At 46.1% G+C, this 22,939-nt stretch overlaps 1 protein-coding gene across 3 annotated transcripts in view; it reads left to right on the top strand.

The window, feature by feature from the left end:
* The window catches only part of LOC141133523 (adhesion G-protein coupled receptor G6-like), a 287,556-nt gene that overhangs the window by 242,831 nt on the left and 21,786 nt on the right, over positions 1–22,939 (top strand). For all 3 annotated transcript variants that reach the window (XM_073622952.1, XM_073622954.1, XM_073622953.1), the window contains exon 5: positions 21,967–22,293. In XM_073622952.1, coding sequence (XP_073479053.1) covers positions 21,967–22,293 — 327 coding nt within the window. The remainder of the gene's footprint in view (positions 1–21,966; positions 22,294–22,939) is intronic.

Raw genomic sequence — 22,939 nt, 5'->3', positions numbered from 1 at the left:
GTTTGAAAAGGGGCAGGCTGGTGTAGAAGTTATCCAGGTATATGTGGTAATCTTTCTTCAGCAGTGGGTATGACAGGTCTCATACAATTTTACTAGTTGTGCCCATGTAAGCCGGGCACTCAGAGGGCTGGAGCTGGAAATCTCTTCCTTCGTATAAGTGGAACGCATACAGATATCCCATGACTCTCTTGCAAAGCTTATAAAATTTCACTCCGTATTTGGCCCTTTTGCTAGGAATGTATTGTTTTATTCCTAGTCGGCCTGAAAAGGGTACCAGGGACTCATCTACACATATATGCTGATTGAGGACATAGAGTTCTCCAAATCGTTGACAAAAGAAATTTATGAGTGGGTGAATTTTATATAACCTATCGTAATTTGGATGATTGCGGGGAGGGCACTGGGTGTTGTCGCTGAAAAGAAGGAAGCGTATAATCATCTCGTATCTGCACCTGGACATTACGGAAGAATAAATGGGGTTGGTGGACCAATAGGCATGTCCTTCATTTTTTTTTGTAAGCCCCATGTTTATGGTGAGGCCCATAAATCTAATCCTTCCACTCAAACGGACGGGTGTATGATGATTGGGGGTTGTTGGCAATATGCTGCTGGGGATATCAATTGGTCTGGTCCACCATGAATTACAGCAAAGTGTCGGGCAAAAATAAATAAAAACAATCGATTTCTGTAAAATTTGGGGTATTAGCCTGCACACCTGGCTGTGTGGTGAATAGGGGAATTCTTGCTGATCCTGAGTGGGAAGGCAGACATGTTGGGTTGGCAAGACCATCTGAAAGATGTGTTGCGGCCCTGGCTCCTGGGGGACGTGGCACTCCAGTGCTGGTAGTTGGGGGATTTGAAGTTCCTGTGCTGGCATTTGAGCATGATGCTGCGGCAGCACTAGTATTGGGCCTGGGCATTTCTTGTGGTCTTTCGCTGGCGTCAGTGCTGGTAGTAGGCCTTTGGTTTTGGGGTCTATTGCTGGCGGCAGCTCTGGTACTGGGCCTTTGTTTTTGGGGTCTATCGCTGGCGGCAGCTCTGGTACTGGGCCTTTGTTCTTGGGGTCTATCGCTGGTGGCAGCACTGGTACTGGGCCTGGAAATTTGATCCGGGGGGTGTATTGCTGGTGGCTGCCTGGTTTCCAGAGCGCCATGCCCTTTTAGGAGGGATCCATTCTTCCTCTGATTCATTTGCCAATCCACTACTATCGAACGGTTCAAATGCTGAATTTGATTCAGAATCAGAATTGGCATTTGAATCTGGCATTTCCCCGCTGCTCTCATAAGTCATGGAGAGGATCTGGAACGCCTCCTCACTGGTAAAAACTCTTTTGGACATTTTTCTGATGGGCTGTGCGATGGGTGGCAGGTGACGGTCACTGATGGGCTTTGTGACGGGTGACAGATGGGTGGCAGGTGTCGTTTACTGATAGGTGATGGGTGGCAGGTGACAGTCACTGATGGGCTGTGTGATGGGTGACAGACGGGTGGCAGGTGTCGTTTACTGATAGGTGACAGGTGATGGGTGACAGGTGACAGTCACTGATGGGTGACGGTCACTGATGGGTGACAGGTGACGGTCACTGATGGCAGTCTCTGATGGTGACCGGTGCACTTTATGGGACTGATAGATGACAGATGAGAGTCACTGATGACGGTCACTGACAGGTGACTGATGAGTGAGAGGCGATGGTCACTGATGGGTGACAGGTGCACCACTGATGGAAGTCTCTGACGATGACAGGTGCACTTTATGGGTACTGATGGGTGACAGCTGCACTTTTATAAGCACTAATGGGCACTTATGTGGTGACTGTTGGGTGACAGCTGCAAGGGGGGGGGGCGATGTGACAGGTTCTCTTTACTGTGTGACACTACACAGATCGGTAACTACTCACTGCTCCTGGCTCTTCTCTCCTCACACTGGAAATGGTGTGTGAGGAGAGAAGAGCCGGTAACAGGTAGTAACCGCTCTGTGTTTACATTTAGTGATCGGCTGTGAATTAATCACAGCCAATCACGTGGTAAACAGTTGCCAGCCATTGGCTGTTTACCCTTGTCGATGACGAGCAGTGTTCCTGGGAACACGCTGCCACTGACATGACCACACTGACCACGCTGACCACGCTGCGTGCTCCCGATGCGTGGTCTTAGGAAGGGAGTACCATTTGTGATCGGCCGGGACGTAATCACGGCCGATCACGTGGTAAACAGCCATGCCCAATGTCTGCGCTGTGTCTCGGGGACACGCCGCCACCGACAGTGCAGGGCTGCGCACCCGCGCGCATGTCCTGTTTGAATGGGCTGCTGTCATATGACATCGGCCCAGAACAAGAGCCGCACCACCCCGCCCCGCCATCATATGACGGTGGGCGGGCAGCGACTGGTTAAAGGAATATTTCATTTTTATTGTTTCACTTTAAGCATTATTAAAATCACTGCTTCTAAAAAAACAGATGTTTTTAAAACATTTTTTGCATTGATACATGTCCCCTGGGGCAGGACCCGGGTCCCCGAACACTTTTTATGGCAATAACTTGCATATAAGCCTTTAAAATGAGCCCTTTTGGTTTTTCATGTTAGTTTCCCATAGACTTTAACGGGGTTCCGCGACTTTTTGAATTTGCCGCGAACACCGCATAATGTTCGTTGTTCGCTGAACGTCCGAACAACCAAAGTTCGGCCCGAACTTATGCTCGGGCCGAACCCTTCGCCCACCCCTATCCACAAACTTTCTTAGCATTTCCTATAGATGAACACATAATGTAAATGAAAGCTCACTCAGGCTAGCACTTCTCACACCACCTAGTGGCCAATATGTGACATTGGGTAGTCCATTATTCAGAGTATACGGTAAGAACTTTACCCCTTTCTTATCACAGCCTATTCTATCTAGCTAACACACACCCCAGTGTCTTTGAATCTTCAGAGTCCATCAATATTTCCACTTGGGTGAAACACATTTCCCTGCAGTTTCCCTTCTTCTTAGGGATAACTCCGGGGACAGGTGGCACAGCTGCGATTAGGAAACAAGCAGCCAGGCCATGGTGCAAGGCACCCCACTTCTGAACATAGGTCCCCTTGCAACGGTAGTCTCAGTCTGTCTGCATGACAGCTGAGGACTGAGAAAGAGCTCCTCATCAATTGAAGAAACAACCTGCTGAACATCATAGGTCACCTTTTAGAGAGAACAACACTGGCAATTCCACAGTACTGTCCAGCGCGATTCAAGTGGACACTCCCTGTATCTGCCAGGAGCATTCAGCCCAGCACAATCTCAGCAGTACAGCCTGCAGGAATGTTCTCCACTAGCAACAACTTCTGTGCAGGAGTGAAGTGGCTTCCAGAATAGCATCCTTAACTCCACAAAACACACATTTGTAATCCACAAGATTTGGTGAACAGATATAGTTCCATAGTATTTACCAGTAGTACCTGGGATCTGGCAACTTCAAATCCTCTGGTATTTACAGTGGTGATGTAGTGTTGAATATCCTTCTTGTCAGGTCTGCGGATGATCACACTGTCCGAGGGGTAGAAGGTAGAGGGCAGTTTCCCCTCTACCTTTGACCACGACAGGTTCTATGGCCGGCAGAACCATCACTTCTGGTTGGACTGCAAGTCGCAGTCTCAACCCTACGCTGCTCTCTTGCTTTTGGATAGGCCCCTCAGACAGCCTAGCAGCCAGATGTCCCTGGGATAGGCCTCTGGCCTAGCAGCCTGGGGCAGCACAAGACACATCCACCCAGACAGCTGTCCAGGTGGCACAGAACATAGATTACCTGACTCCACCCAAATAAATAGGTTCTCCCCGCAGGCCAAGGGATCCAAGAAAATCCCTGCCCATTAGCTGAGACACCCCTTTCATTCTTAATCTGTCCTTGCAATGCCCTTGTCTTATCTAATGTCACCAGGTACCCAGACACCTAGCAACAGAAGAGAGAAGTGCAGCAATTTCAGAGTTAGGATGAAATCAATTGACCTTCTAACAATTGTCTGAGGCAATTACCGCCTGGCAACTAAATTTAACAGCATCACTGCCTAAACATCAGAGTGCTTCAGTTATATTCTGAATGCGCACCAAAGATGCAGCATGCAAGAGTTTTGGTGCACTTTCAGAAAGCGCACAAAATACACAGGACACAATATAACTTTATGGGAGAACACAGCTAACTCGCTCCAAACAAGTGGGTAAGCTGCACTGCACCCGAGGTACTAGAAAACCGCACCGCAGTAGTGTAAGAGTGTCCTTATTCTTATTATTCTTAATATTAATAGTACAAGTGATTGTGGAGTTTCTTTTTTATTTTATTAAAATAACAAACATGTCATACTTACCTGCTCTGTGCAGTGGTTTTGCACAGAGCAGCCCGGATCCTCCTCTACTTAGGTCCTTCTTCTGTGCTCCTGGCCCCACCTCAATGCAGAGTACCCCCAGAGCAAGCTACTTGCTCTGGGGGCACTCATGCGTGCTTATTCCTGAGTCCTACTCCATAAGACTAAGCCCCCGTTTCCTCGTCAATGACTCCCGCTGCTGTATCTGGGCCAATGGCTCCCGCTGCTGTATCTGGGCCAATGGCTCCCGCTGCTTTATCTGAGCTTTTGTACCATGTGATCCTTTGTGGGCAAACGCACTGCGTTTGCGACCTGTGTTAGGGGTGTCAATAAACTATTAAGGACTTGCAGATTGCATGTCCGATAGACGGGGGCTGACATGGCGGGGGTCCAGGCTGAGACTGCCATTCACTATTACACAGCAAGTCTTGACTAGTAACCTAGTGACACCTAGTCACTCTCTACCTTTGAAGGCAGAATGAATCACACAGAAGCGCACAGCACAGTGTGAACCAGCCCTGAAGACAGTTCCCTCATTGAGACTGAGGGATTGAGTTCCTCTGCCACTGAAAATTTGTGGTACATTGGCTCATTCATGCAGCAGTACCTACGCAAAAATTCCAGGATTCAGGACATCAATGAATGGGACCATTACCTGTTTGCCACAAATTTGGATCCATGTTACAGGGGGAAATGCCTGAGCTCCCCCTGCCATCACATACTGAGAAAAAAAAGCCATCTGTAAGAGGTGTTGCAGCCGGCGGGAGTGTGTGTAAACCCCCCTGTTGCAACTGACATAAGGTATACATTGTGACAGGGGCTTTTGGAGAGAACTGCACAATAGCCTCTTGCCTCCTAACTTGGGCCCTGGCTTTTGAGGGGGGGCTCTATTCTTGGGAGGTGTGTGCCAATGAAGTGGTCTTGCTTCAGATTCTGGATTTTCTCCCCGAAACACACAGACTCTGGAAAGTTAGGCCTGGGATATATATTTGGGTCCTTTGTGCCCAAACCAGCAATGATTGCTTTAGACTGTGAGACTCAGAGAAGATGTTCATATGATCAGTTCAAACCAACCTGATACTGGGGTCTCCTGGTGCCTCTTAGGTGTGATTTCCCAATGTTAATTGAGTCACCTATTGTTTCTGTCTGTCTGCTCATTTCTTGGAGATCTGATTAATATTGTGACTAGGGATGAGCTTCGTGTTTGAGTCGAACCCATGTTCGACTCGAACATCGGCTGTTCGATCGTTCGCCGAATTGCGGACGATATGGGCCGTTCGCGCCAAATTCGTGTGGCGCGTCACGGCCCATAATTCACTGCGGCATCGCAGTGCATTGCTTGCTGATGATTGGCCAAGCATGCACTATGACCCGCATGCTTGGCCAATCACAGCGCCGCCTTAACAGAGAGCCATAATTGGCCAAAGCCAAGGAGGCTTTGGCCAATTATGACTCAGGGGATTTAGTACACGCCCCACACTATATAAGGCCGCCTGCACGGCGGCCCTGTGCAGTGTGTTCCGGTGTGCTTAGAGAGAGAGAGAGACAGTGTCATTTCATTTGAGTTAGCTAGATTAGGCAGGACAGTCAGTCAGTTAGCTGCACTTAAAGTGTATTGTGTATATATATGCATCCCAGGTGTTGCATATATATATATATATATACACTGTATTCAGTTTAGCTAGATCCGTTCCTGTTATCTTCTAGACTATTTACATTTAGTGCAGTGCGTCCTGCTCACAGTGTTCAGCTAGATCCGTTCCTGTTATATTCCTACTGACAGGCAGGCTTGTCTTGTTACAGTATTTTGAAGAAAATTACTGGTGTTCTTTTGATCCTATTAGTGCCACAGTCAGGCAGCTAGACTATTTACATTTAGTGCAGTGCGTCCTGCTCACAGTGTTCAGCTAGATCCGTTCCTGTTATATTCCTACTGACAGGCAGGCTTGTCTTGTTACAGTATTTTGAAGAAAATTACTGGTGTTCTTTTGATCCTATTAGTGCCACAGTCAGGCAGCTAGACTATTTACAGTTAGTGCAGTGCGTCCTGCCCACAGTGTTCTGCTAAACCTACAAGTAAGTGGGGTGCGTCCTGCTCACAGTGTTCAGCTAAACCTACAAGTTAGTGGGGTGCGTCCACCTCACAGTGTTCAGCTAAACCTACAAGCTAGTGTGGTGCGTCCTGCTCACAGTGTTCAGCTAGATCCGTTTCTGTTATCTTCTTACTGACAGGCAGGCTTGTCTTGTTACAGTAAATACAGCTACCTGAAGAAAATTGCTGGTGTTCTTTTGATCCTATTAGTACCACAGTCAGGCAGCTAGACTATTTACAGTTAGTGCAGTGCGTCCTGCTCACAGTGTTCTGCTAAACCTACAAGTTAGTGGGGTGCGTGCTACTCACAGTGTTCAGCAAAACCTACAAGTTAGTGGGGTGCGTCCACCTCACAGTGTTCAGCTAAACCTACAAGCTAGTGGGGTGCGTCCTGCTCACAGTGTTCAGCTAGATCTGTTCCTGTTATCTTCTTACTGACAGGCAGGCTTGTCTTGTTACAGTATTTTAAAGAAAATTACTGATGTTCTTTTGATCCTATTAGTACCACAGTCAGGCAGCTAGACTATTTACAGTTAGTGCAGTGCGTCCTGCTCACAGTGTTCTGCTAAACCTACAAGCTAGTGGGGTGCGTCCTGCTCACAGTGTTCAGCTAGATCCATTTCTGTTATCTTCTTACTGACAGGCAGGCTTGTCTTGTTACAGTAAATACAGCTACCTGAAGAAAATTGCTGGTGTTCTTTTGATCCTATTAGTACCACAGTCAGGCAGCTAGACTATTTACAGTTAGTGCAGTGCGTCCTGCTCACAGTGTTCTGCTAAACCTACAAGTTAGTGGGGTGCGTGCTACTCACAGTGTTCAGCAAAACCTACAAGTTAGTGGGGTGCGTCCACCTCACAGTGTTCAGCTAAACCTACAAGCTAGTGGGGTGCGTCCTGCTCACAGTGTTCAGCTAGATCTGTTCCTGTTATCTTCTTACTGACAGGCAGGCTTGTCTTGTTACAGTATTTTAAAGAAAATTACTGATGTTCTTTTGATCCTATTAGTACCACAGTCAGGCAGCTAGACTATTTACAGTTAGTGCAGTGCGTCCTGCTCACAGTGTTCTGCTAAACCTACAAGCTAGTGGGGTGCGTCCTGCTCACAGTGTTCAGCTAGATCCATTTCTGTTATCTTCTTACTGACAGGCAGGCTTGTCTTGTTACAGTAAATACAGCTACCTGAAGAAAATTGCTGGTGTTCTTTTGATCCTATTAGTACCACAGTCAGGCAGCTAGACTATTTACAGTTAGTGCAGTGCGTCCTGCTCACAGTGTTCTGCTAAACCTACAAGTTAGTGGGGTGCGTCCTGCTCACAGTGTTCAGCTAAACCTACAAGTTAGTGGGGTGCGTCCACCTCACAGTGTTCAGCTAAACCTACAAGCTAGTGTGGTGCGTCCTGCTCACAGTGTTCAGCTAGATCCGTTTCTGTTATCTTCTTACTGACAGGCAGGCTTGTCTTGTTACAGTAAATACAGCTACCTGAAGAAAATTGCTGGTGTTCTTTTGATCCTATTAGTACCACAGTCAGGCAGCTAGACTATTTACAGTTAGTGCAGTGCGTCCTGCTCACAGTGTTCTGCTAAACCTACAAGTTAGTGGGGTGCGTGCTGCTCACAGTGTTCAGCAAAACCTACAAGTTAGTGGGGTGCGTCCACCTCACAGTGTTCAGCTAAACCTACAAGCTAGTGGGGTGCGTCCTGCTCACAGTGTTCAGCTAGATCCGTTCCTGTTATCTTCTTACTGACAGGCAGGCTTGTCTTGTTACAGTATTTTAAATAAAATTGCTGGTGTTCTTTTGATCCTATTAGTACCACAGTCAGGCAGCTAGACTATTTACAGTTAGTGCAGTGCGTCTTGCTCACAGTGTTCTGCTAAACCTACAAGTTAGTGGGGTGCGTCCACCTCACAGTGTTCAGCTAAAGCTACCTGTAGAAGGTTGGTGGTGTTCTCATACTACAGGCAGGCAGTTGATTTTGCTAGCTGCAGTATCAGTACATATATATATATATATATATATATATATATATCCCAGCTTAGTGCAGCTACAGGCCATTAGTATGTCTGGAAGGCCAAGAAGGAGAGGCAGACAGTCACAAGCCAATAAGAGAGGGCAAGCAGGCTCTGTGTCTAGTGCTGGTCGTGGAGACGGTGCATCCTCATCAGCACGTGGCCATGGGACACGCTTGGCCTTTTTTTCGGCAGCTGGCCATGTTGAGCCGCAACATGCGGAAGACTTGGTCGAGTGGATGACCAAGCCGTCCTCATCCTCCTCATCCTCTCTCACCCATGCCCAGGGTACTTTGTCTGGCAAAGCAGCGGCCTCTTCCCTCGGCTCAATGTCATCAGTGACTCCTTCCCTAGCCCCACCATGTCCTCCTGAGGAGTCCCTCGAACTGTTTGACCACAGTGTTGGGTACATGCTCCAGGAGGATGCCCAGCGTTTGGAAGGCTCTGATGATGATACTGAGCTCGATGAAGGCAGTAACATGAGCACGGACAGAGGGGGTGCCCAAGAAGGACAGCAATCTGGCAGTCATGCTCCCAGTGCTGCAGTATACTGCCAGGTTTGCTCCAGTGATGAGGAGGGAGGTGATGATGAGGTCACTGACTCAACGTGGGTGCCTGATAGGAGAGAAGAGGAGGAGGAGGAGGAGGAGGCGGCACATCACCAACGAGGCAGGATGCCCTCCAGGGGCCAGCCTAAGGGCAGCACATTGACTGCATCACACCCCAAAGCTCCACATGTGCAGGGCGCTGCAGTCTCTGCGCGTTATTCAAAAAGTTCTTTGGTGTGGGCCTTTTTTGAGACGAGTGCATCAGATCGCACCGCTGCTATTTGCAACATATGTCTCAAGCGTATCTCGCGTGGCCAAAACATCTCCCGCTTGGGTACCACATGCTTGACCAGACATATGTTGACCTGCCATGCAGTTCGTTGGCAAGCGTATCTAAAAGACCCACACCAAAGAACAAAGAGGACCTCTGCTTGCTCCTCATCAGCTGAGATTTCCAACCCCACTAGACCTTCAGTCCTCTCTGAGACCTGCACTGAGAGGAATGAAGGTGTAGAATTAGGTGTGTCACAGCCACGTACTTGTGGGCAATCTGATTTTGGTACACCGATGTCAGATTGTACCAGGCAAATTTCCCTGCCCCAGCTGCTGCACCGCCGAAAGAAGTTTGCTCCCAGCCATCCACATGCCCAGCGGTTGAATGCTAGCTTGGCAAAATTGCTAGCACTTCAACTGCTGCCTTTTCAGTTGGTAGACTCTGCCCCCTTCCGTGAGTTTGTGGAATGTGCAGTTCCTCAGTGGCAGGTACCCAAACGCCACTTTTTCTCACGGAAGGCGATTCCGGCTCTCTACCAGCATGTGGAAGGCAATGTCCATGCCTCGCTGGACAGGGCGGTCAGCGGTAAGGTGCATATTACCGCTGACTCATGGTCCAGCAGGCATGGACAGGGACGTTACCTAAGTTTCACGGCACATTGGGTGACTCTGCTGGCAGCTGGGAAGGATGCAGGACAAGGTGCAGTAGTGTTGGAGGTTGTTCCACCACCACGCCTCCAAAATGCTAATGATTGTGACACACCTCTCTCCTCCACCCCCTCCTCTTCTTCTTCCTCCATGGCCTCTTCCTCGGAACCAGCGGTGCTCCGTAGTCGTTCAAGGGGCTACGCAAGTACGCAGGCGAAAAGATGCCATGCGGTGCTTGAGCTGGTGTGCTTGGGGGACAGGAGCCACACTGGGGCAGAGGTTCTGTCAGCTCTGCAGGGGCAGGTTCAGAGGTGGTTGACGCCACGCCAACTTAAGGCAGGAATGGTGGTTTGCGACAATGGCACCAACCTCCTCTCTGCCCTCCGACAGGGACAAATGACCCATGTGCCCTGTTTGGCTCACGTCCTTAACTTGGTGGTGCAGCGGTTCTTGGGCAGGTACCCGAGCTTACAGGATGTCCTGAGGCAGGCCAGGAAAGTCTGTGTGCATTTCCGCCGGTCATATAATGCCAGTGCTCGGCTGACGGACCTCCAAAAGGAGTTTAACCTGCCCAAGAACCGCCTAATCTGTGACATGCCCACCAGGTGGAACTCAACGTTGGCCATGCTGCAGCGGCTGCACACGCAGCAGAGGGCCATCAATGAGTACCTGTGCGATTATGGCACCAGGACAGGGTCAGGGGAGCTTGGTTTTTTTTCCCCACGCCAGTGGGCCATGATCAGGGATGCATGCACTGTCCTGTCACCATTTGAGGAGGCCACGAGGATGGTGAGCAGTGACAGTGCATGCATCAGTGACACTGTCCCCCTTGTCCACCTGTTGGAGCACACGCTGCGTGGAATAATGGACAGGGCACTTGAGGCAGAACAGAGGCAGGAAGAGGAGGACTTCCTTAGCTCTCAAGGCCCCCTTTATCCAGACAGTGTTCCTGCGTGCCCGCCGATCACACAGGAAGAGGACGAGGAGGAAGAGGAGGAGGAGGAAGATTGTGTCAGTATGGAGGTGGAGCCTGGCACTCAGCATCAGCAGCAGTCTTTAAGGGATCAGTCCCAAGAAACCCATGGACTTGTACGTGGCTGGGAGGAGGTGGCTGCGGACCATGTCGTCCTTAGTGACCCAGAGGACTCCGGACCGAATGCCTCAGCAAACCTACGCTGCATGGCCTCCCTGATCCTGCAAAGCCTGCGTAAGGATCCTCGTATTCGTGGTATCAAGGAGAAGGACCAATACTGGCTGGCAACCCTCCTTGATCCACGTTACAAGGGTAAGGTTGCGGACCTTATCTTGCCATCGCAGAGGGAGCAGAGGATGAAACATCTTCGGGAGGCCTTGCAGAAAGGTCTGTGCAACGCGTTCCCAGAGACTGGGAGGTTACAAACTCCTGTTTCTGGACAACGTGTTGCTGAGGCTTCGGTCAGTCAAAGAAGGAGCGGTGGAGAAGGTGGCCGTCTGACCGATGCGTTCAGACAATTTTTTGGTCCGCAGCCCCAAGGTATGATTGGTTCCAGCAACCATCGCCAGCGTCTGTTTTACATGGTGCAGGAATACCTAGGGGCAAGATCAGACTTGGACACCTTTCCCACCGAAAATCCTCTGGGTTACTGGGTCTTGAGGATGGATCACTGGCCAGAGCTTGCACAGTATGCAATTGAGCTACTGGCCTGTCCTGCATCCAGCGTTCTTTCGGAACGCACATTCAGTGCTGCTGGAGGCGTGGTAACCGATCACAGGGTGCGTCTGTCCACTGACTCGGTCGATCGACTGACCTTCATAAAAATGAATGAGTCTTGGATCACCACCAGCTACCAAGCACCTGATGCTGATGTAACCGAATAATTTTTTTTGAAATCTCAGATCCCTTCAAAGACTGCCTATGCTGATGCTGAGTGACTATTCCTGAGTAATTATCCTCTTCCTCCTCAATCATCACGCTGATAGCTTGTAAGAGCATTTTTGGTTCTGGGCGCCACCACCAGTGCCTAAGGCACAATTTTTCAGCCCCTGTTTAACAGGGGCGTGTAATTACGATTTTTGATGTAATACTTTGCAGCAGGGCTCGTTCCTGCATTCCAACTAGAGTGTCTGTGAGGGGTTGCAGTGTTGTGGCACCAGCACCAGTGCTTAAGGCCCAATTTTTCAGCCCTTGTTTAACAGGGGCGTGTAATTACAATTTTTGATGCAATACTTTGCAGCAGGGCTCGTTCCTGCATTCCAACTAGAGTGTCTGTGAGGGGTTGCAGTGTTGTGGCACCAGCACCAGTGCCTAAGGCCCAATTTTTCAGCCCTTGTTTAACAGGGGCGTGTAATTACAATTTTTGATGCAATACTTTGCAGCAGGGCTCGTTCCTGCATTCCAACTAGAGTGTCTGTGAGGGGTTGCAGTGTTGTGGCACCAGCACCAGTGCCTAAGGCCTAATTTTTCAGCTCCTGTTCAACAGGGGCATGTAATTACAATTCTTGATCTAATATTTCACAGCAGAGCCCTGTGAGGGCTTACAGTGTTGTGGCCACAGCAACACCTAAGGCCCAAATTTCTGCTGAGTATATAGGGCAGGACCCTACTTTCAAACAACTAACTTACAAACGACTCCTACTTGCAAACGGAAGGAGACAACAGGAAGTGAGAATAAATCTACCCCTAGGAAGGGAAATTCTCTCCTGTAAGAGTTAATATGGGAAAAACATTTCTCCTTTCCACTGATGCTTTCCAATCCATTGGGACAAAAAGTGAGGTGAAATCTTCTGAAGAGGAGGAAAGACAAATGTCACAGGGGTGATAACCCTTCCCTATGTTTTCCAAAAAGCTTAAAAAAGATTTTTTGGCTGGAGCTAAACACGTTAAAAATGTACCCATTCAAAATTACAAAGAGATTCTACTTAACAACAAACCTACAGCCTGTATACTGCTGTTCAGAGTATATAGGGCCTGGTGGCCCCACACCTTTCCTTATTTTAATTTGGGTGCGGGGTTCCCCTTAATATCCATACAAGACCCAAAGGGCCTGGTAATGGACTGGGGGGTACCCATGCCGTTTGTCTCACTGATTTTCATCCATATTGCCAGGAGTCAGGACCCGACATTACATTAAACCCGCAAGCAGTTTTAAATGAGATTTTTTCCTTTAAAAATGACATTTGGTGCTGGGACTGTTCTAAACACGGGAAACACACGTCACTTTACAGGCATACTATAGACACCCCTCAGGTACGATATTTAAAGGAATATTTCACTTTTTTTTTTTTACTTTAAGCATCATTAAAATCACTGCTCCCGAAAAAACGGCCGTTTTTAAAAGTTTTTTTTGCATTGATACATGTCCCCTGGGGTAGGACCCGGGTCCCCAAACCCTTTTTAGGACAATACCATGCAAATTAGCCTTTAAAATGAGCACTTTTGATTTCGAACGTTCGAGTCCCATAGACGTCAATGGGGTTCTAACGTTCGTGCGAACTTTCGGTCCATTCGCAGGTTCTGGTGCGAACCGAACCGGGGGGTTGTTCGGCTCATCCCTAATTGTGACCACTTTACCTTGTTATCGAGCCATTGTGCGACGTTATGTGTTTATGCCTAATGTGTATCCAGGGTGGTAGACCGTTGCCAGAGAGTCAGAGATAAGGTGGAACCCCTGATTAATCAAAGAACAAAAACAAACAGGAAGCAGGCGCCGCTTAGTTAAGACTGTATAGTTTTAATAGTCAAAGCGCATTAAAAACACTCACATTTAGGTTTCATTACTCAGGCACAGGTTAGTCCGGTTACACCAATCTCCGTCACAGCTTCCAGCAGAGGGGGTCACGTCCTGTGAATCCTTCTCATGGCCGGCGTCCTGACCAGCAGGAATCTTCCAGCATGTGTGCAGAGTCCAAAGCGAGGCTTGGAGAGAAGCTGGTGGATTACAGGGAAGTCCAAAGCGAGGCCTGGAGAGCAGCTGGTGGATTACAGGGAAGTCCAAAGCGAGGCCTGAAGAACAGCTGGTGGATTACAGGGAAGCACTGGAACACAGCATGTGGCGTGATGGTGTCACAGACAAAATCGCAACGCGTTTCCGAGCATGCACACTAGGGGGATGTCTGTAGTGCATGCTCCTTTCTCAAGCTCTTTTTTTCTCTCTACATATTTGGAGTCTGCTTCGGCTCCCCTGCAAGGCTGTCCTGTCTGCATAAACTGTTTCCTCACACAGAGCTTAACAGCTCAAAGGACATTTGTATGGACTCTAATCTCATGCTATATACTATAACCTGCGCCACTATCCATTGTATTTCTTTAATCAAAGAACGGTCTGGGCACCTAGGCTTGTTTACAGTGCATCTGGAAAGTATTCAGGGCGCTTCACTTTTTCCACATTGTGTTATGTTACAGCCTTATTCCAAAATGGATTAAATTCATTATTTTCCTCAAAATTCCCATAATGACAACATGAAAGAAGTTCGTTTTGAAATCTTTGCAAATTTATTTTAAAAAAAATATCACATGTACATAAGTATCACAGCCTTTGCCATGACATTAAAAACTGAGCTCAGGTGCATCCTGTTTACACTGATCATCCTTGAGATGTTTCTATAACTTGATTGGAGTCCACTTGTGGTAAATTCAGTTGATTGGACATGTTTTGGAAAGGCATACACCTGTCTATATAAGTTCCCACAGTTAACAGTGCATGTTAAAGCACAAACCAAGCCATGAAGTCCAAGGAATTGTCTGTAGAACTCCGAGACAGGATTGTATTGATGAACAGATCTGGGAAGGGAACAGAAAAATGTCTGCAGTATTGAAGGTCCCAATGAGCACAGTGGCCTCCATCATCTGTAAATGGAAGAAGTTTGGAACCACCAGGACTCTTCCTAGAGCAGGCCGCCCGGCCAAACTGACTGAGTGGGGGAGAATGGCTTTAGACAGGGAGGTGACCAAAAACCCAAAGGTCAGCTCCAGTGTTCAACTCCTCAGTAAAAGGCACATGACAGTCTGCCTGGAGCTTGCCAAAAGGCACCTGAAGGACTCTCAGACCATCATGAGAAACACAATTCTCTGGTCTGATTAAACAAAGATTGAACTCTTTGGCCTGAATGGCAAGTATCATGTCTGGAGGAAACCAGGCGCCGTTCATCACCTATAGAAATAGAAAGCTATCCCTGGGAGGTCTGCAGATTGGACATCCCCGGGATAAAAGACAGCTACTTATGGTCAGAAAGGGCAGTCAAAGGAACAATAAGTAAAAATAAGTATCAAATTTTATTAATGATTTAAACACAGAAAACACTGATATAAAAGAATGTTGCTTTCCGATGAGACTAGTAAACCGAGACCAATCATAAAATGATACATCAAATGTATATGTTTACAGATGGTGTATCAATGTAACAGATAACAAGACTATGACTGACAATACACACAATGACAAACAAATACCACATGCAGTGCAGGCGCCTGAAGTGATCCATGCTTGCATAGAGGCCCCAGTGGCTAATCGCCAATAATAATGATTTAAGAAACATACAAAAAGATAAAGGGGTTTGCTATGCAAGGGTGGTCCCCGGGGGTGCTGATAACCCAAAGCTAACTAAATAAATATACGTGGAGCTATAGGTCTGGAAATGGTTGAACCTGAAATTGAAAGCAATAGTTATTAAACCTGTAAAGTCCAGCCGAGATTTGTCTCAAGTCTCTAAATACTGGTTTATCCAAAATACTGTCCTGTATATTTAGAACAAAAGGAGAACTAATAGGAAATATATAGTTCCAACAGACTGAGATCATGGATCAAATCAAGCTGGTCAGGTCATATCAGGAGTTAATTGCTTGTATATAGGTGGCCGGTGAGTGTTAAAGTTCCATAATGTTTTCCTAAGCTTTCCCAAGCTTTCATCGGCACACAATATACTCAGGCCCTTTCATATACATTGACCACGTTTGTATATTAAGGTGCTGTAGGGTGAGCAGATCTGTTACACATATTACATTACCGCCTTTCTTCCTCACATGGATCCGGGGGCTTCAGGAGTATATCAGACTCCTCACCTTCCCGTCTATCTGCGCTGAATGGTTGGATGGTTGCTGGTGGGTCTGACGTCCCAGTAGTCTAACGGTTACCCGTCTATCTGCGCTGAATGGCTGGACAGTTGCTGGTGGGTCTGACGTCCTGGTAGTCTAGCGGTTAACTGCTCATTACTCGACAGCGCCACAGTTGGATATCAGCTTTCACTGTAAGTGATTGCAGCTAAGCATATGATGTTATTTAGGTATAGCAAAACTCCGCTTCTCTGCTCCCATGAAATACATCGGGGATCACTGAAACGGCGTCCATGCACGCAGCTTACATCGACGCGTTTCGCAACGTCTTGTTACGTAGCTTCAACTGCACATGAAAGGGGCTGATCTACACCTCTCCCTTATAGTATCTCGGGGTGTGAACGCTCCTCCTCCTGGTGTTTTCATTCATTGAGAAATAACTGGGACAAGCTAAAATAACAGCTCGGATGGCTATCTTTTGTTCATCTGTGACATCTCCATGCTTCCCTCATACTTCTTACAGACACTAATGCTCATTGCTGAATGCTAGTAGGCTCATTTAAATTCTTTTAGTAATTCTTGTTTTTCTAACTATGAAGACATTAAACATATAGACATAGATATTGGAGTTTACTTATTAATCTGAGATGAATTCCCCCCCCCCCAACATTTTGGGAAGCTTTTATCAAGGAACCCCTTGACTGCCGCAATTCCACAATTATGTGTGATCGATGTATATAATGATTCTACATCAATGCTGACCAGCCAAGCCTCCCCTGTGATTCTAATGCCCTGTACACACGGTCGGATTTTCCGACGGAAAATGTGTGATAGGACCTTGTTGTCGGAAATTCCGACCGTGTGTAGGCTCCATCACACATTTTCCATCGGATTTTCCGACCCACAAAGTTTGAGAGCAGGATATAAAATTTTCCGACAACAAAATCCGTTGTCGAAAATTCCGATCGTGTGTACACAAATCCGACAGACAAAGTGCCACGCATGCTCAGAATAAATAAAGGGATGAAAGCTATTGGCCACTGCCCCATTTATAGTCCTGACGTACGTGTTTTACATCACCGAGTTTAGAACAATTGGATTTTCCGACAACTTTGTGTGACCGTGCGTATGCAAGACAAGTTTGAGCCAACATCCGTCGGAAAAAATCCTAGGATTTTGTTGTCAGAATGTCCGAACAAAGTCCGACCGTGTGTACGGGGCATAAGGTCCGCCACCTTCGCCAACACGTGGCGTGTATCCTGTACAAATGATTTCAGTTCATTCACCATAGTTTTTAGAAGAGAGTCAAGATATTTTCCTATTCTATCCAAAGGTCCTCGGATAGCGGAAACAATTGGTCTCCCTGGGGGTTTTTTCAGAGATTTATGGACTTTTGGGATGCAGTAGAAGGTAGGGATATTATAATCATCTACCGAGAGGTATTCAAATTCTTTTTTAGTTAATAATCCCTCTTCCACTGCATCATCCAATTTGCTATTCAATTCTCGTACTACTCTGGGAAAAGGATCATGGTCAAGTCTCTGATATGTATTGATGTCTCCCAGGAGGCGTTTGGCCTCTGCTTCATAATCCTCATCGTCCATAAGGACGATATTACCGCCCTTATCACTTCTTTTGATTATGACCTGTCTTGCTTCTTTAAGTTCTTTTAATGCCTGGCGTTCTATTCGAGTGAGGTTATCTTGGCCAAACCATTTCCAAGGAATTTCACCTAAATCTACCTGAACCATTTCAAGGAACATACTTAGCCATCTGTTTTTACCCAGCGACGGCATCTTTGTAGATCTTATATTTAGATTTGCAGATCTCCTAGTCTGGGAATTTATTGTTTCTGGTTTTTCATTTTCCTCTAGTAGGGAATTAAGAATATCAATTGCATTTTGGTCGTCTGCATCTAGACCGATTTTACTTAATTCTGTGGATCCGTCTTGTTCATATAATGATCTAAAAAATACCTTCCTTAGATATAGTACTACATCCTTATAGATGGTAAATTCATCCACGGAACTTACTGGCGAAAATGACATCCCATGTTGTAATAATTAAATATGTCGTTGGGCAAGGGGAAATGATGATAAATTAATGAGAGTCCTGTCTTCTTTAGACATGACGTCACTATGTGTTAATTTTAACGGTTCTGGCTCCTTGTCCGTGAGCCTCCCGTTTGTTGCCTTAGGCTGTTCCTCCTTTGTCTTCTGCTTTCTTTTTGTTTCTTCTGAGATAAGTTGTTCATTGGGGGGGTGTTTGTTAATTTTTCCTCCACCCCTTCCTTCTCTAAAAAAGTAACTATTTTGTTATTGCTATTTTCCTCTGCTGATGAGGGGGACCCGTCCTGTCTGTTTCGTGACTGGGATCTAGATCCTCTTCGTGTCAAGCTACTCCTCCCCCTTCTAGTTGTTAAATCAAAGGCTTGGTCTTTTTCAAAGTCCAAAGTATCCCTTCTATATTTAGATTGTTTTGTAGCCTTCAAATTTTGTTGTATTTTTTCTATTTCTTTTTTTAGGAACTCATTTTGTCTAGTAAATTCCTCTTCCTCCTTTAATAAGTCCAGTCCCTTGGCACTTTCTTCTATTTTATTTTTAAGTTCTGCCATTTAGCTTTTTTCTTCTTCCACTATTAAGGCCATAACTGCTATACCATGATTGACACATAGTTCCTTCCATGTTGGAAGGAATCTATCGTTGTGTAAATGTTCAGCTGGTATGGTCTTATCACGTAGTCCTCGAAGGATTATTTTATGTTGAATATACGTTTCTAAAAAAGAAACGTCCCACTTCCTGTTCAAATGCTTAATCAAAAGCTTTTTATGTTCTTTAAATCCTTCCCTAATCTCCTGATTTTTATTTAGGGATTGTGATGCGTCTCCTTCAAAAGTCTCCTTAATTTCCCTGTCAATGTCTTCTCCCAAAGTAAACGCCATTGTTAAAGTTATCTGCGTACTAACACAATATTATTTTAACTAAAGCATGGGCACATACGATAGGTGCCAGAGGACCAATATAAGCTAGAGGCGAGGGATGGTCAAGGTGGATCAACTTGAATCCTAACTTAAACTCTATACTTTAACAAAAAAAGATGACCGTAGAAGTTGCTCACACTCTAATAATTTATTAACAGTTGGTTACTCGCTGCCACTCCTCCACCTCCTCTGGCCGTAGCCTATATAACATATAGAAATAGAAAGCTATCCCTGGGAGGTCTGCAGATTGGACATTCCCGTGATAAAAGACAGCTACTTATGGTCAGAAAGGGCAGTCAAAGGAACAATAAGTAAAAATAAGTATCACATTTTATTAATGATTTAAACACAGAAAACACTGATATAAAAGAATGTTGCTTTCCGGTGAGACTAGTAAACCTTAAGTCCTCTGAGACCAATCATAAAATGATACATCAAATGTATATGTTTACAGATGGTGTATCAATGTAACAGTTAACATGACTATGACTGACAATACACACACAATGACAAACAAATACCACATGCAGTTCATCACCTGGCCAATACCATCCCTACAGTGAAGCATGGTGGTGGCAGCATCATGCTATGGGGATGTTTTTCAGCTGCCGGAACTGGGAGACTAGTCAGGATCGAAGGAAAGACGATTGCAGCAATGTACAGAGGCATTCTTGATGAAAACCTGCTCCAGAGCGCTCTGGACCTCAGTCTGGGGCGAAGGTTCATCTTCCAACAGGACAACAACCCTAAGCACACAGCCAAGATAACAAAGGAGTGTCTATGGGACAACTCTGTGAATGTCCTTGAGTGGCCCAGCCAGAGCCCAGACTTGAACCCGATTGAACATCTCTGGAGAGATCTGAAAATGGCTGTGCAACGATGCTCCCCATTCAACCTGATGGAGCTTAAGAGGTCCTGCAAAGAACGGGAGAAACTGCCCAAAAATAGGTGTGCCAAGCTTGTAGCATCATACTCAAAAAGACTTGAGGCTGTGATTGGTGCCAAAGGTGCTTCAACTAAGTACTGAGCAAAGGATGTGAATACTTATATACATGGGATTTTTTCATTTTCTATTTTTAATAAATTTACAAAGATTTCAAACAAATTTCTTTCACGTTGCCATTATGGGGTATTGTTTGTAGAATTTTGAGGAAAATAATTATTTAATCCATTTTGGAATAAGGCATAAGGTAACATAACAAAATGTGAAGCGCTGTGAATATTTTCCGGATGCACTATAGGTGACTAGTTGTTAATTAGTTCATGTAGATCATTTAGATCACTGTCACTATTAGGCTATTAGGTGCTAGACCTGTATTAGCATTATGTTTATGTTAGCTGTTCCTTAGCTATGTTAACCAATTCCCGCCCGCCAAGTGGTTCAGTTATCCTGACTGGACATCATATGACGTGAAACAGGATAACCCGGGGACACGCATCGCAGTGATCGGTAGTGGGGTGTCAGTCTGGCACACCGCATCTCCCATCTGGGTAAAGAGCTTCTGACGGATACTTTTTACCACGTGTTAATAGGAAGAGCCATTTATCGGATTAACAGCGCAGCGCGCCCCCCCTTGAGGATGACCATCAGGGATGCCACCCAGGACCATCAGGGATGCCCAGCATGGATGCCCACCTAGGGCCACCAGGGACGCCACCCAGGACCACCAGGTATGACATTAAAGGTGCCAATTAGTGCCCAATAGAGGTGCCAATCAGTGCCCAGCAGTAATGCCTGCCAGTGCCTCATCAGTGCTGCCTATCAGAGCCATCTATCAGTGCCCATCAGTGCCACTCATCATTGCCACCTATCAGTGCCCATCAGTGCCACCTATTAGTGCCACCTATCAGTGCCCATCACTGCCCATCAGTGCCGCCTATCTGTGCTCATCTGTGCCACCTATTAATGCTCATCCGTGCCACCTATCAGTGCCCATTAGTGCCGTCTATGAGTGCCCATCAGTACCACCCATCAGTGACAATCAGTGCCACCTATCAGTGCCCATCACTGCCCATCAGTGCCGCCTATCAGTGCCACCTATTAGAGCTCATCAGTGCCACCTATGTGTGCCCATCAGTGCCACCTATGAGTGCCCATCAGTGCTACCTATCAATGCCCATCAGTGCTGAATATCAGTGCTGCCTATCAGTGCCCATCAGTGAGGCATATTAATGCCTCATCATCAGTGCCCATCAGTGCAACCCTATTAGTGCCACCTCACCAGTGCCTATCAGTGCCCGTCACTGCAACCTCATCAGCACCCATCAGTCAAGGAGCACATTTACTTTATTTACAAAAATTTATAACAAAAACAAAGAAAAACTATTTCTTTTCAAAATTTTCTGTCTTTCTTAATTTGTTTAGCAAAAAAAAACCCCCAGTGATGATCAAAAGAAAGCTCTATTTGTGGAAACAAAATGATAAAAATGTTGTTTGTGTACAGTGTTGCATGACCGCGCAATTTTCATTCAAAGTGCGACAGCGCTGAAAGCTGAAAATTGTCCTGGGCAGGAAGGGGGGAAAGTGCCCAGTATTGAGGTGGTTAATTATATTCCTGTTCACAGTTTGTATAAACTCTTATCTGATCTTGCATGGTATATATTCTGTGTGAATTTACAATAAAGAGTTCCAGTTCCAGTTTGCACCTAAGCTAGTGTTGTCTAGTATCTTGGGTGCAATGTTCAGCTATAATACCTGGTTCCTGGGTCCAGACTGGAGACAGCTGTATCTTGACAGAAGCACCCAATCTGGGTGCTGGATGGTTCCGTCACATACATGTTGTATGGACTCTAGTGTTGCATAACTGCAAGAGAGAAAAACCGGAACCAGGTCTTCAGATCTTTCAGGCAGGGCTGTGCTATTAGTCGAGGTGTGTAAATCTCAGGATTGGATGGGCAGAAATACAGATCCTTTGGCAGGTAAACCAGCTCCCATACATTACATTCATCTGTACATTAGGCTTTTTGCCTCAAGTTCAGCTTTAAAAACAATTAAACAGGCATTGAGGTTTTTGTTTGCCACATTTGTCTATAATAATATTTTATTCTATATCAGATAGGAATGACCCCGGTCTGGAGACAATACCGGTGATCTTTGCTGCTCCTGGAGAAAATGTGACACTTCTGGGTCACTTCACAAGTAATAACATAAAATCTGCAAGTGACGTCACCTGTCATGTATGGAGGACCCCAGACAGATATACTGGATGTGACCGCGGCACAAATATCGGAGAATGCACCTATAAGAATAATTCTTTATATTTCCAAATCAATCAAGTTACCAGTGAGGATAATGCCTTTTATTGCTATCAAGTGAACATATCTACTAATAATGAAGAGAAAAACACATATTACTATCTTGGGCCACAACTTCTTATTATAGGTGGGTGATTTTTTTTTTTTTTATTCAACAATTAGCAGTGTTCCGAGGAAAATCTCTAAAATCTGTATAGCTGTCCTAATCCATTCTTTACAACCTTGTATAATCTTTAACAGGTCAAAGTGAAAATTAAAGCAGTATTAAAACCCCCAAAATTTATTATAGTGCAGTGTAATGCCGCGTACACACGAGCGGAATTTCCGACAGAAAGAGTCTGATGGGAGCTTTTCATCGTATATTCCGATCGTGTGTATGCCCCATTGGACTTTTTCCATCAAAAATTCTGACGGACTTCGATAGTGAACATGTTCTAAATTTTTCCGACAGGACTAAGTACTATCGGGAAACCCGCTCATCTGTTTGCTGTTCTGACGTACCAAAAACCACGGTTGCTCTGAAGCAAGTAAGAGACGGAAGCTATTGGCTACTGGCTATTGAACTTCCTTTTTCTAGTCCCGTCGTGTTGTACGTCACCGCGTTCTGGACGATCGGACTTTGGTGTGACCGTGTGTAGGCAAGACCGATTGAGTGGAATTCCATCAGAGTTCCGTCAGAGAAACCTTCGGATGGCAAAACCGGTCGTGTGTACGCAGCATTACAATTCTTAAATTTGTTGGCTGCATTTGTTTTTTTTTGTTTTTTTTTTAGG

Source organism: Aquarana catesbeiana, linkage group LG03 (assembly GCF_042186555.1).
Source record: "Aquarana catesbeiana isolate 2022-GZ linkage group LG03, ASM4218655v1, whole genome shotgun sequence".
Classification (NCBI taxonomy): domain Eukaryota; kingdom Metazoa; phylum Chordata; class Amphibia; order Anura; family Ranidae; genus Aquarana; species Aquarana catesbeiana.
Note: the sequence above shows the minus strand (reverse complement) of the source record. Positions and strands in the feature narration are given on the sequence as shown.